Genomic DNA, 14,631 nt, shown 5'->3' with positions numbered 1-14,631 from the left:
TATAATTAGAGCCATTGAGAGATCCCAAGGCTTCTTGCCTATAGTCTCTTTGTATATAAATAGGGACTCCTTGTCTCCATTCATTTTATGCTTTTTGCTAAAGCATATTATCAATAAAGACTATTTTTTTTTGTTGCCTTGTATTAAGCCCTTGTTGGCTCTTTGTATTGTCCCTAGTGGACTTGTGATTGTGCACATTGTGTTTGCGCTTTTGTATGCCCTTAGTGGCTCTTGTTTGTATCTTCCGCTTGTTTCATTATATGGTATCAGAATCACAATGCTCTTGGACTTGTGAAGAGTGACCATCACTAGTTGGTGTTCGTGAGAAAGCATAAAAAAGTGTGTGTTCGTGGTGCTTACGGGGACTCAAGTGGACGTGTTCTTTCACATTTACCTCTCTCTCTCTCTCTCAACATGGAGCATGATTCCAAGATAGATCTCTTCTTCAAGCTCAATGGTACTAACCACATGATGTGGGCCTCCGCTACGGAGAATAATCTTAAAGGAAAGAAGCTTTAGGGATATGTTCGTTAAAATATATGTAAACATGTATACATGTATATATATATAGGTAAATTCCATATAGGGGCATTTTAGTCATTTCACATGTAATAAAATTGTTTTTAAATAGTTTCTTTTTCTTTTTATTTTCTGTTATTTTGGAGAATCATTGAGGGCTCTATGGTCAAAATGATCATAGAATCGTTGGGACTCCCAACGGTCATATTTCGGACCATTGGGAGCTCCCAATGGTCACTCTCCTTCCTCTTGTGTTGTATATATAGGGGTTGTTCCTCCCTATTCTTTTATGCTTTTCACTCAACATTTCATCAATAAAGATCTATATTTTTTACTCTTGTGGTTGCCCTTTGTTGGCTACTTAGTGTTGTCCCTTAATGGACTTTTGCTTGTGCACATTGTGAGTGTGATCTTGTTAGCCCTTAGTGGCATTGGGTTGTGCTTGTGAACTTTTGTGATTGCAATCTTGTAAGCCCTTAGTGACATTGCTTTTACTACTTCCACAATTTCATTACATGGTATCAGAGTCATCGGGTTATTGAGAAAAAACATCTTTAAAGTGATTGTGTGTTCGTGGTGATTAAAAAATGGAGGATGAACAAAAAATCGATCTCTCCTTCAAGCTAAATGGCACAAATTACATGATGTGTGCATTCTCTATGGAGAACAATCTCAAAGGAAAAAAACTTTGAGAGTATGTCATGGGCACCATTCTGGAACCACAACTCAAGCTCACCAAAAGAGGAGATCAAGAGAAAGCCTTATGTGAAAGTCATTCAAGACCATCAAACTAAGGTAGAGGATTGAAAAAGTAACCATGCCAAGATTCTTGAAACAATGTTTAGCTCAAGATATGTGCCAACATTGCCAAATTTCGTAAAGCCAATGAGGTTTGGTTCTTTTTAAAGGGCATGTATACCCAAAAAGACTTTGCAAGACAATTTTTCTTACAAGGCAAGATACGAACAATCAAACAAGGTGAAATGAGCGTTCATGATGATTTTAGCTCTCTAGGCTCACTATGGGACAAATTATCTCTTCTTGAACCCAAATGGGTTTCTAGTGAAGATGTGGAGCTAAAAAGAGAAATGAAAAAAAAAACATTTTTTTCAAATTTTTACATGGGCTTAGGCCCGAGTTTGAGCAAGTAAGATCTTCTCTCTATTAAGTTGTACATGTATATATATGTTCATATTGTACATATATATATATATATATATATATATATTCATATATATGTATATATATTTTATTTATAATGATGTAATAGGTAAATACCCATCAGGAGTATTTTGGTCATTTTCATCCTTGAAATAGGCTGCCCATTAGGGGCACATTAGTACTTTTACTTATTTTTTGTCCTTTTCTATTTTTATAGGGACTATTTGGTCAAATATCAAACAAAGTTGTTGGTTTTTTTTTACTAGTCAAGATAGAGTTGACTAGTCAATAGAGGTACAACAACTCTATTGAGGTCTCCCTCTCTCTTGCATATATATAAATAGGGGCATTTGTCCCCTTTCATTTCTTAACGCTTCTTTTAAGCATTCATGCTCAATAAAATGCATATTTTTATATTCTTGTGTTCTTTTAATTCTTTTATGTCTTGTATGCATTTAGTGCTTGTGTAGTGCCTTACTGTTTTTGGATTGTCTCTTACTTAGACATGTGTATATGTATGTGCACTTTGTGTTTATGATCATGTAAGCCCTTAGAGGCCTTTGTTTTGTATTTTCGCATATTTCATTACACTCTCCTTCATAGAACTAAAGCTTTTCCTTTGGAAGATGCGGTTACCGAAGTTTGCCAAGAAGAAACTCGTCTTGGTATGGTTAAAGGGGGAGATGAAGTTTTGCCCTTATCTAAACCAAACAATCATGTTAAATCTTACAAACCTCCATACTTTGGAAGGCAAAATAATTATAATGGTGGATATAGGAAAGCCAGTTGTCATCATTATCATGAACTGGGACACATAAGGCCAAATTGTCCCAAACTTAATGATACCTCCAAAAACAGATCCAACTGGGGCAAGGAATACTTATCCAATGAATTCCAAAATTATTTAAAACAAAATGAAATTTGTCACAAAAAATCTTGTCCAAGAACTCCTCAACAACATGGGTTAGCCGAAAGAAAACATAGACATTATAGAAACCGCTAGGACCCTACTTATCTCTAAAAATATTGCAAAAAGTTTTTGGCCCGAGGCCGTTGTAACATCAACCTACTTGATAAATAGAATGCCCTCTTTATCCCTACAAAATGTTCTCCATACGAAACATTGTTTAAAAAAATCATCGATTATAAATGTTTTAGAATTTTTGGTTGCAAGTGCTTTGTTCTCTTACATAAAAGAGATAAATTATCCCCAAAAGCCATTGAATGTGCCTTTATCGAGTGTAAACCAAAAAGGCTATAGATGTTTTGACTTTAAGAATAACAAACTTTATGTTTCTAAGGACGTGACCTTTTTAGAAAATGAAGATGGACTCGAGAAAACTAAAGAAAAAGATGAAGTAAATTATAACTTTTTATTTGATTGTTTGCCACAAGAAGAATTTGTTAGATTTTGATCCTTGCTGAATACCTGCAAGAAAATGTGAGAAGAGGACGAAGACAAAAGTTGAAACAAGGAGCAGCAGTTCACATTAAAATTTTTTTGTGTGTATTTTGCTGCTGCCTATTCACTTGATTTTATGTTACAGGATAGGGTTTGGTATTTTACCAAAATACCCTTAATAATATTACAACTTACAAGCATACTTGATGTGTTTTATAGAATGGATTAGGTCTGCCCAGACCCGATCCAAAATTTGTATACACTAACTTTCTTACAGCTTCCCTTAAGTTGTACATTGAATATGCTTAGTTTTGCCATGATGAATGGGATTCAACGAGATTTTGATAGCACTCTGATTGTCGCAATATATAACGGAGCATCCAACTTTCTTATTTAAAATAGTGAGACTATGATGAATCCAAGTAATTTCTGCAACGAGAAATGCCATAGAATGATATTCTGCCTCCGCACTTGATCTGGTTACAGTGCGTTGCTTCTTGCTACTCCAAGATATTAGATTACTTCCCAAGAAGATGCAAAATCCTGACACAGACCGATTCATATCCGGATCTCCCGCCCAATCAGCATCCGTAAAGCCAAAAACAATTAGACGATCATGTAATGAAGTGGATTGAATCTGATACACACGCAAGAACACACTTTCAATCAAGTAAAAATACTTGATCGAATCAAGAAACCACCCACACAAGGGTCTAAAAACTTGTTATTGCATAGAAGCACTCAAGAATGAGTTGGGAATACAAGGCCACAAGAGGCCAATATATAATACAATGGAGCCAATAGGGTGCAGCTCCATATGGCTGTTGGGGTTGCACCCAACGGTCATAAATATAGTTGTTGGGGCAGCTCCAACAGCTATATGGAGCTGTCCCATCAAATCTGAAAAAGACAAAAGGTGAAAAAGGAAAAAGACAAAAAATAAATACATGAAATAAAATACAGAAATGTCATCCCCTAATGGGCTGACACCTATTATAGAGAAAAGACCGAAATACCCCTAATGGGTATTTTGGTTAACAATAAACACACACACACACACACACACATATATATATATATATATATATATATATATATATATATATATATATATATATATATCTTAACACCCCCCTCAAACCAGTGGCGGAGCTAGAAGTTTTTCGTTGGGTGGGCAGACTTCGGGTCTCGGGGACAATGTTATACAAAGAATTACAAAGAATTTCTTTGCCTTTTTTTTATATGAGAGGGATAAAAAAATTTATATGTAATAACTGAAATCCATGAAATTATGGGATTACCATTAATTAGGTGGTCTTGAAGGACGATCCATTTATTCAGACCAGTGGCGGAGCCAAAAAAATTTCGCCCACCCATCGTCAGAAGAAATTTTGGTTGTGCGTGGTAGATCTGACATGCTCTTCTAGAAGCAGCCTCCCTGGTCGGAGAAGGCGATGGCCATCAAGTTGATGGTACCATCTGGTTTCATTATTCTGAGGGCCTTCATGGCATCGGCCTGCCCGTGGCTAGGCTATAACAACACACTTTCAATCCCTCTTTTCCTCCATTTAGTGAAGCAAACATAGTGTTTTGCATGGCACCCATAACCACATTTAGGTTCCAGTCATCCATATCGCCCTTCCTGTCATTAGGACCTCACCGATGCAAGTTGTTTTCATCAAATTGGACCCTGTGTATGTGATCTACATCATCCATTTAGTGAAGATCGACATTTGAATAGACAGAATCCGACTTATGTGGAGGACTTTTTGCTGATTCAAAAGTCAATAACCATTAATAAAAACATGGTTTTTTTGTTAAAGAACACTGTCAAAATAAATTGAAAATCATGTTTTTTTTTTGTTAAAGAACACTATCAAAAGATTGATTTCTATTAAATCAACCGTGTTGAACCCATCGATAGGGCCAGATTGATCAAAACAACTTAGTACCAATGAGATCCCAGAGGGAGTTGATCACAGAGGATGATATATGGATGAGTGGAGCCGGGTTCCCCATAAACGTAGGTTGCGCGGTTTCACAAAGAACAAATGACAAAAGAAGAAGCTGGGGGAAAAACACAAATTTTTGTTGAATATTCACAAGAGAGAACTCCAACTCCCACGAACTAATAACCTGTCTCTTCTGCAGTTTTTACACAATTCAATAAGGTGAAAAAAATTAAGGGAAAAGATTAGCACTACCATCGTCAGAAGAAAACACACATGGACGCATATTCTTTCTTTAACATCGGAAGAAAACAAAAATTCCTGGTTTCTAATTCTGGGGTGGGCGACCGCCCACCCGTGGCTCCGCCAGTGCCTCAAACTCATGGTGCAACAACCGAGAGTTTGCCAAGTAGGAAGTGAAATCTAGGTGAAGGAAGTGCTTTGGTGAAGAAGTCCGCGAGTTGATACTCTGATGGAACATAAGGCAATGTGATAGTCTTTCGCAGAAATTCTTCCCGAACATAGTGGCAATCCATTTCAATGTATTTTGTCCTCTCATGAAACGTATGATTGCTCGCGATATATACAACACTCTTATTGTCACAGCATAATCTGGAGGGTTCTGTGGTGTGAATTCCCAAATCCTCTAGTAGATGTTGCAACCGTACTAACTCAGATGTAGTCGTTGACATGGCGCGATACTCAGCTTCAGTTAAGGAGAGAGACACCTTTTGTTGCTTCTTGCATCGCCAAGAGATTAGGGAGTCACCTACAAAAATACACAAACCAGTAGTTGAGCGTCTATCATTTACATCCCCTCCCCAGTCAAAATTTGAATATGCAATGACTTCTAATGAGGAAGAAGATGATAAAAACAATCCATGACTCATAGAATTCTTAATATATCTAATAATTCTCATTACAGCACTCATATGTACTTGTTAAAATGTATCTCCAAAACCATTGTTGTAAGTATAAATATATGTACTTATACATATATATCATATATGTATATGTATCTCTCTCTCTCTCTCTATATATATATATATACATATTTTATTTTCTTATACCCGAAAAGGGTATTCTTGTAATTTCACATTTTGCACATATTCCACTTGAAATATGTTGTAATTTCTTTTTATTTTTTTGTATTTTTTATTTTTTTATTTTTCATAAAGGTACATTGGGGGCCCCCCCAACGACTCCTTTGGGAGCCCCCCTTGTACCCCTTTGCTTTTGTATAAATAGGGGTGTTCCCCCTTGTTATTCCTTAAGCTTGAGAGTCTCAAGCATTTGCTCTTTTCTATAAAATACATGCCTTAGTGCATGTTTGCTACTTTTACGCTTTTTGTGCGTATTTTGTTCAAGTATTGTCTGAGTACCTTCGTGCACATCTTTCATAAAGTATTTGTGCTTGTATGCATATTGTCTCTTCGTAGACAATTTTACATGGTATCAGAGCGAGGTTGGTGATAGAGGATGGTGGGATTCTTCTTTTTTGAGTGCCTCGAAAAGCGTGCCTTTGGATCTTTGAAGTTTGAAGTGGTGGATCTTGCTTCTCAAATATTTTAGAAGAATCTTGTGCAAGTCAGATTTTGAAATCTTGTGTCGGTACGCATTTTCTCCCTTCCTATTTACTCCTTACAGAATTAACCTCTTGTGATGTTTCTTCAAATGATGATTCAAGTAAGAATGGTGATGATCATGAGCATTTAGATGCTGAAATTGTTGAATTACCATCAAGTAATGATATTATTGATAAACCAATACAAGTGTATACCCGACGGGAGCAAAGAAATCCTCCAAGTGCTTTAGAAAAATATAAACATAATTCCCCTATAGAAGGAACCCCACTTAGAAGATCCAATCGGGTCTCTATTCCACCTAGTAGGTTTGTATCATATGATACTTTGACACCAAATTATAGAGCATGCTTAATAACTTTATATTCGTACTATGAACCATCGCACTATAATGATGCTAAAAATATTCCACATTGGGTTGAAGCAATGAATGTAGAATCAGAAGCTCTAAAAAGGGCTAATACTTGAAAAGTAACTTCATTACCTCTAGGGAAGAAAGCTATAAGATGTAGATGAGTTTTCAAGAATAAAACCAAAAGTGATGGGACCCTAAAAAGATATAAAGTCAGGTTCGTCGCCAAAGGATATTATCAAGAATATGGGATTTACTGTGAGAAAACCTTTGCCCCAGTAGCTAGAATGACTAGTGTTAAGACCTTTATAGCAGTTGCTTCAATTAAAAAGTATCCCATATATCAATTTGATGTTAAAAATGCTTTTCTTAACGGAAAATTAAGTGAGAAGGTCTATATGAACTCCTGCCAGGAGTTAATATTGAAAATGGTAAAATTCTTAAACTTAAAAAGGTCTTGTATGGTCTTAAACAGGCTTGAAAGGCCTGGTATGATATATTAGTAGTGTCATGTCTTCTTTGGGTTTTCATTCCCGTTATACTGACATTGCTCTTTTTATTAAAAGTATAGGTACCAAAGTAGTTATACTTCTACTTTACGTAGATGATATGATAATCACTGGGAGTGACAAATAGGGAGTTAGAGATATTAAAAATATTAAAAAAAAAATTGACATGTCTGACTTGGGTTATTTGAGATATTTTTTAGGCATTGAAGTTGCATACTTTCCTAGAGAGTACATTTTATCTCAAATGAAGTTTGCTACTGACATTTGCGCCAAGTCAAGGGGGAAAGTCATCAAAATGCTTTATTTTGAAACTTATTCACAAAATCTTTCATTAGAACATCTAAAGGAACCATTACCTAGAAAAACTCTTAGGATTTTTATGCCTCCTCGGGTTTGTATCCTACGAATCTTTTTCCCAAAGATATAGAGTGTTTTTTATGATAATCCATGTCTATCATGAGCCCTCAAATTTTCATGAATCTAAACAACATTCACAATGGGTAGATGCCATGAAATTGGAATTAGAAGCTCTTAACAAAGCCAACACATGGGAAGTAGTGAATTTACCCTTAGAAAAAAATTGTTATTGGGTATCGATGGTTGTTTAAAATTAAAACCAAAAGTGATGGCTCTTTAAAAAGATACAAGGCTAGGCTAGTTGCAAAGAGATTCACAGGAGTATGGTATTGATTATGAAGAAACCTTTGCCTATATTGCTAGAATAACTAGTGTTAGGACTCTAATTGCCTACATCCATCCTATTTATCAGTTAGATATCAAAATTGTTTATCTCAATGGTGATCTTTGTGAAAAAGTTTATATGAATCATCCGCCTCGGTTTGACCTTGAAAAATGAAAAGTTCTTAAAATTTAAAAAGACTATTTACGGTCTTAAGCAAGTTCTAAAGGATTGGTATGACCGCTTTAGTAGAATCGTTATTGATAATGGCTTTGTCTCTTGTTATACTGATACAACTCTCTTTGTTAGAAATGCAAGGAACAATATAACTATTTTGTTGTTATATGTTGATGATATGATCATTACAGGAAGTGATAAAAAAGGCATTGAAACAATTAAAAATGTTCTTAAAAGAAATTTTGATATGTCTGACCTTAAATTTCTAAGGTATTTTTTAGGTATTGAAGTTGCATATTTCCCTAGAGGGACTAACTCAGATAAAACTTGCATCAGATATAATTGCTAAATTTGGACTAACTGACAAAAACAATGATATACTCCAGAAGTGATCCAAGCGAAGATGAGGGCCAATGATGGAATACCTTTAGAAGATCCTACCCCTTATTGTCAGTTGATTGGGTCACTTACATACTTATCTATCACCAGGCCAGATATAGCATATGTGGTTCATAGTGCAAGCCAATTTCAGCATGCACCGACCATTATTCACATGGCGGCAGTCATGCATATTATCAGATATTTGGAGACAGTGACAAAAGGGATTTTTTTATCTTCATCTCCTAGTTTAATTGCTTATACTGACTCTAATTGAGAGTGGCAATGCCAATGATCAAATTTCTAATACTGATATTGTATTTTTCTTGGTGATTTGTTGATATCATGGAGATGCAAGAAATAATAGGTGTCGATGTCTTCCACTGAAGCTGAATATAGGGCAATGTCGACCACTACAACTGAGATTGTTTGGTTGAGATGTTTGCTTAAAGACATGGGAGTCAACATCTCTATTCCTTTGAAGATGGGTTGCGACAACAAAAGTATGATTTATATTGTCAGCAACCACACCTTCCATAAACGAACAAAGCATATAGAGATAAACGGCCATTATGTTCATGATGAGTATCTGAAGAGCACTATTAAACTTTCCTATGTCACATCAAAATGCCAACTTGTAGATTTCTTCACCAAAGCTTTGTCGTCTCCCCGGTTCTCATTCCTTCTAGACAAACTTTCAATGATCGCATCGTCAATTTGATGGAGGGTGTTAAAATATATACATATTTATATATGTATATATACATTTATATGTATATATTATACTTACATGCTTTGTAATTAGTAATGTCCTATAGGGGCATTTTTGTTATTTTCTTATTATGTAATAGGAGCTGTCCATTAAGGGCAGCATTGTACCTTTTCTTTTTCTTTTTGTATTTTGGCCCTTTCACATTTGTGAAAGGGCATTCTTGTAAATGGCCCTTAGAGTCGTTGGAGGCTTCCCAACGGCTCTTAGAGCCTTGTAAAGGCCTATTTAAAGAGGCCCTTTGCCTCTTAGGTATGCTTGTCTCAAGCATTTTCAATATAAAATATTTTTTTATATTTTGTGTACTCTCTCTCTCTAATACTCTTTTGTGAGTTATTTGTGCTAGCCTTTGTGGCTTATTGTATTTTGCCCATTAGAGTTTTTTGTGTTTGTGCACTCTTTGTAGCCCATTAGTGGCATTGTACTTGTGCATATTTGGTTTCATTACACTTATAAGCACCATTTGAGAAACTACAAAATAAAAAATATATAAAAAAGTATCCTAGGAATAGGAAAATCTTCACACACCTGCTAATTAAGTCCTTTGCCTCGCATGACATCTCACCCGGGACAGATGGCCAAGGGATCTTATGGTTAAGGATGTTGTCAAATATTATCTGGAATAAAAGATAAACAACCAAATACAGTTTACAAACTACAATTTTGAAATACAAGCAAAAATTAAATAGGCAGTTCTCTTGACCATATACAGGGAAAATTGAAAAGAAAGATAGGCGACCCCTGCCCCCACCCACGAAAATCCATTAGTAGGGGAGAACCTCACATGTCATAGCACCTAAACATGAAGAATCCAGCATCTGGATGTGCGTCTGAATTCATTTTGTGCAACAGTTTACATTACAAAGTTTTCCATCTTCTAATTTGGAGAATAGATGACACATTGCATGAATCACACCCTTTCACAACAACATTTATAAAATATAAGAGAAAGCTACAGTTAATGGCATGCAGTTCTCAATATTAGTTAACCACATATCTTTGACATGTTTAGGCTTTTAGTTCATAAGCTTGACAGTCTATAACTTCATATTAGAAGCATCTAGTAAAAGGTAAAATAATTGAGTATTTTTACATGTGCAGATGCTTTTATATATATCCGTTCCCATGTACTCATCTACAAAAATTGTCATACCGCTCATACCCATGTTTTACCGCATATCTGCACCCATACCTATGCAACAGATGCATGTGTTTGTGTGTGCATAAACTTTCAGCTCTGGTTCCCACTGGTTACAATGAGGTCAGGTTAGGTTGCTTATATACAACCCACCATTTACAGTTAAGCATGACCATAGTCACAAATCTCAGCGATATTTTGAATTTATTGTAAAAAATTTGCAATAAATTCAATAACCAAGAAATATATGAAAAAAGTGATATTTTAAATATCTAGTTAGCATTTTTTTTTTGACATTTACATGGAGAAACCACCTCCAGGATCAAAGACCTAGCCGCGTTGCCTTTGCCTGTCGTATTTAAGGTCGCTGTCCTAGTAGCATAAAACTCTGTGGGCTTACCCCTTGCCCCCAAAGAGTCGCCACGCTTTGGCTTGTGCAAGGGGTGACGCCCATGGGATTTTTCCCGATATTTTAACAAAAGGCAAAAAAAACATAAAAATGAAAGCTTTTTTTTCACATACCCACACCTCATAATAGGGGCAAGGCAATAAATGATCACTGCCTGCCCCACGTGATGGAGCTGGCAGACACCTTGAAATCTGACAAAAGAAAAAGGGAGGGAGGCCTTCCATTTACAGAGTTGGGGGAGGACATGACCCGAAATGATACGGAACCCGAGACACAAGAAACAAAACATAACAAAATCGATAAAATCCAAATGCATTATAAATATGCATTTGGCTATATACAATAAGCCATGCAAATTCAAGAGAAGAAACAAGATATAAAAAGCTAAATATTTTATTGATGTGAAATAAACACAAAAAAATATACAAGAAAAACCCCACTACCACACTCATGCACACACTCAATATAGACCCATCCTCTCTCACTAAAACACACATACACACCGTTTATATAAGGGAGTGAGAGAGAGAAAAGGAGAGGACTAGCCTAATGGCTAGTTGGGGGGAAGTATGGCTAGTTGGACCTCCTCCAACTAACCGTTAGGCATAGTCCTAACAACCAGCTTGCTCAAAACATTTTGACAAAAAAATTTTACATAAATATTAGTCATAAATAATGACTAAAAAATAAACATACAAATACAAATCAAAAAATACTTATTCTAACCTTACAAGTATACGTTTAAGTATACTTAATCTAAATATTAAATACCTAATAGGTATACCAAAGGTATAGGCATACCTAGAAAACAAAAAGGATAAAAGAATAACAAATACAAAGGAAGCACTGATAAGTATACCTAAGTATACCTCGGTAACTAAACCATAATATTACATTTATCTTAACACCCTCTCTCAAACTTACAATGGAAGACCGAAAGTTTGCAAAAACAAGATAAGAAAAGGTCTTCAAATGCCTCCATAAATAATCTTCAAGTTCCAAAGCTTCTTCAAACTTCAATCATCATTAGAATTTCAAGCACTTTAATCTTCAAACCTCCACGGTACTTTCGCTCAATCTACGACTTCCCTTAGTTCCTGCAATGATGAAGCAACACAAAGCAATTACTACAACAAAGGGATTACAACGCAATGTGTGTGTGTATATATATATATATATTACAATAAAATAAAATAAATAATTATAACATTAAACATATATGCATATGGAGAGAGGATAGTTAAACATAACGAGTCAAGATTTTTTTATTTATTAATAAATGTTAAGATCAGTCGTCTGAAGTCTCTTTTATTCTTAAAGTTCCTTTTTTGATATTTCATATATAATGAGGGACCCATATGTAATTTTCTCCTTACGCTAACCTCTATTTAAACTAGAGGAGATTAGCCCTAAGGGTAAGAATAAGACTTTCCTCTCTCTGTCGACCTCTCTCTCTCTCTCTCACTCTCTCTCTCTCTCTTTGTGCTCCATTCAAGTTTCAACATGGTATCAGAGCAGCAGGTCTTGGGGAGCGTGAGCACTTCTTCTGTCTGCACGAAAGCTCAAAAAAAAAATGTGTGTATTTTGTTTCTTTACAAGTGTACAGATCTGATGTCTTGACACAAATCTATAATCAGATCTAAAGACCTCAGTGGATATTTTGTTTGTCATCTGGATCGAGTAGCGGCTGGTATGGGTGATCTGTAAAAGCCGTGGATTTTTTTTATATAACGGATCCGAGTGGGGTGAAGAAAATCTATTCTGTTCATGGATCTGGATGTCAAAAATATTTTGTTTCAACTGATTTGGTGCTGCCGTGAAACATGTATCGTGGGGAGCAAAAAAAAATTCATCAACTGATCCGAGGATTGCCGTGAGACATAGATGTCGTGGAGGATTATTTTTTTTAAGTTTCTTTTGGATTTATGAAGAATAGTTCAGATATGATCTCAGATCAGGGGTCGTGTTTCATCACTGTCTCTGGTGTTGTCTTTGGTGGTGTCGTGGTTTCTGCATTGTGATTGAGCAGATCGGGTGGTCGTGCAGTATTCAGATTTGAACCCTTAATGTATAGGATCTGATCTAACGTTCCTTCTTCAGCAAAAACGCAGATCAGATGGTGATCGTTGACATCATCTACAACGACTGGTGTTCGTGTGTAATCTGGATCGCGTTCTCCTTATTGTGATCCGATTGTCCGACTGTGTTGGATCTGACTTCAAAGTGCGTCAATGGTGGTAGAGTGGATGTTGAATAAGTCATCAGTTTCAGGCATGAACCTGACGCATCTCTATCGTGTTGGATGCGGTGTCGTGGTATGCAGCCTGTCGTGGTTGTGGTATGCAGCCTATCGCAGTACCTTGTTAAGGTGGATGGTTAGTCGGTGGTCGTGGATCCCAGATTTTATCTGTGAAATTAAATCTTGATATTGTCGGTTTTATAGCTGGTTGTTAGTGTGCATCAGATCTGGACTTTCAGCAGGTTGTGTGCGCGTGTGGTTGTACCTGCGTTTTGAATCAAGCCCATTATTTTATCTTATGGCTCAAGTGGTTAAATCAGATGCAAATTACTCCAATGACTCTGTAACTCTTAGCAGGGTTGAATATGACGAGCTCCTTGCCTTACGCTCATCCACTTTGAAGTCTCCTGTTGCGGAGGTTGCGGGCTCGACAGGTGATGGCCTTTCTGGCCAAGGTGGTAGGTGGATCATTGATTCAGGAGCATCTAGACACTTGTGTGGAAATTCATGTAATTTTTTAAATTTAAAACCTGTGTCTGATAAAAAAAGGGTAGTTCTGACTGATGGCAGTTCTTCCCCAATTGTAGGGCATGGAAACATGTCTATTTCTCCTACTCTTCAATTGTCAAATGTTCTTCATGCTCCTTCTTTTCCACAAAATCTATTATCTGTCAGTCGAATGACAAAAGAGCCGAATTGTAGGGTGATTTTTTATCCTATGGGTTGCACTTTTCAGGACTTGCTGACGGGGAAGAGGATCGGTGGCGGTTATGAAGAAGGTGGTGTGTATTATCTACATCAACGAGTGGGTTCAGTCTATTCTGCAGTTACATCATCCTCAAGTCCTCTATTGTGGCATCGTCATCTGGGTCACCTTCCAGTGCCAAAACTTTGTCGTGTCATTCCTTATATACCTCTTGTTTCTTTTCAGTGTGAAACATGTCAATTGTGAAAACATTGCCGAAGCTCCTTTCCCTCTAGTCAGAGTCCGTCGAGTCAAAGATTGTTTGATCTTCTTCATGTCGATGTATGGGGTCCGAGTAGGATTCCTAGTAGGACTCAATGTTGTTATTATTTGGTTATTGTTGATGACTTCTCAAGGTTATCGTGGGTGTTTCTGTTAAAAGATCGGTCTCAAGGCCCTGTCATTCTTAAATCTTTAATTGCTGAAATAAAACTCAATTTGATGTGTGTTAAAATTGTTCGCACTGATAATGCTCTTGAGTTCAAATCCACAGACTTGCTTCAATTCTATTCTGCTAATGGGATTCAACCTCAATTTACATGTCCCCATACATCCCAGCAAAATGGTGTGGCTGAGAGGAAACATAGACAAATCTTCAATGTCGCTCGGTGCCTAATGATTC

At 36.4% G+C, this 14,631-nt stretch overlaps 1 protein-coding gene across 2 annotated transcripts in view; it reads right to left on the bottom strand.

Annotated features, from left to right (window-relative positions):
* Nucleotides 1–14,631, bottom strand: part of LOC149838970 (Protein kinase superfamily protein) — a 90,553-nt gene that overhangs the window by 22,600 nt on the left and 53,322 nt on the right. The window contains exon 11 of one of the 2 annotated variants that reach the window (XM_090006908.1): nucleotides 10,007–10,095. The exons of the other annotated variant lie outside the window; for it this stretch is intronic. Within the exon in view, the coding sequence (XP_089863034.1) occupies nucleotides 10,007–10,095 (89 nt within the window). The remainder of the gene's footprint in view (nucleotides 1–10,006; nucleotides 10,096–14,631) is intronic. 2 annotated transcript variants of the gene reach the window in all.

This window comes from Nuphar pumila, chromosome 5, assembly GCF_984573655.1.
Source record: "Nuphar pumila chromosome 5, dmNupPumi1.hap1.1, whole genome shotgun sequence".
Classification (NCBI taxonomy): domain Eukaryota; kingdom Viridiplantae; phylum Streptophyta; class Magnoliopsida; order Nymphaeales; family Nymphaeaceae; genus Nuphar; species Nuphar pumila.
This window is presented reverse-complemented; position numbering and strand designations above follow the sequence as displayed.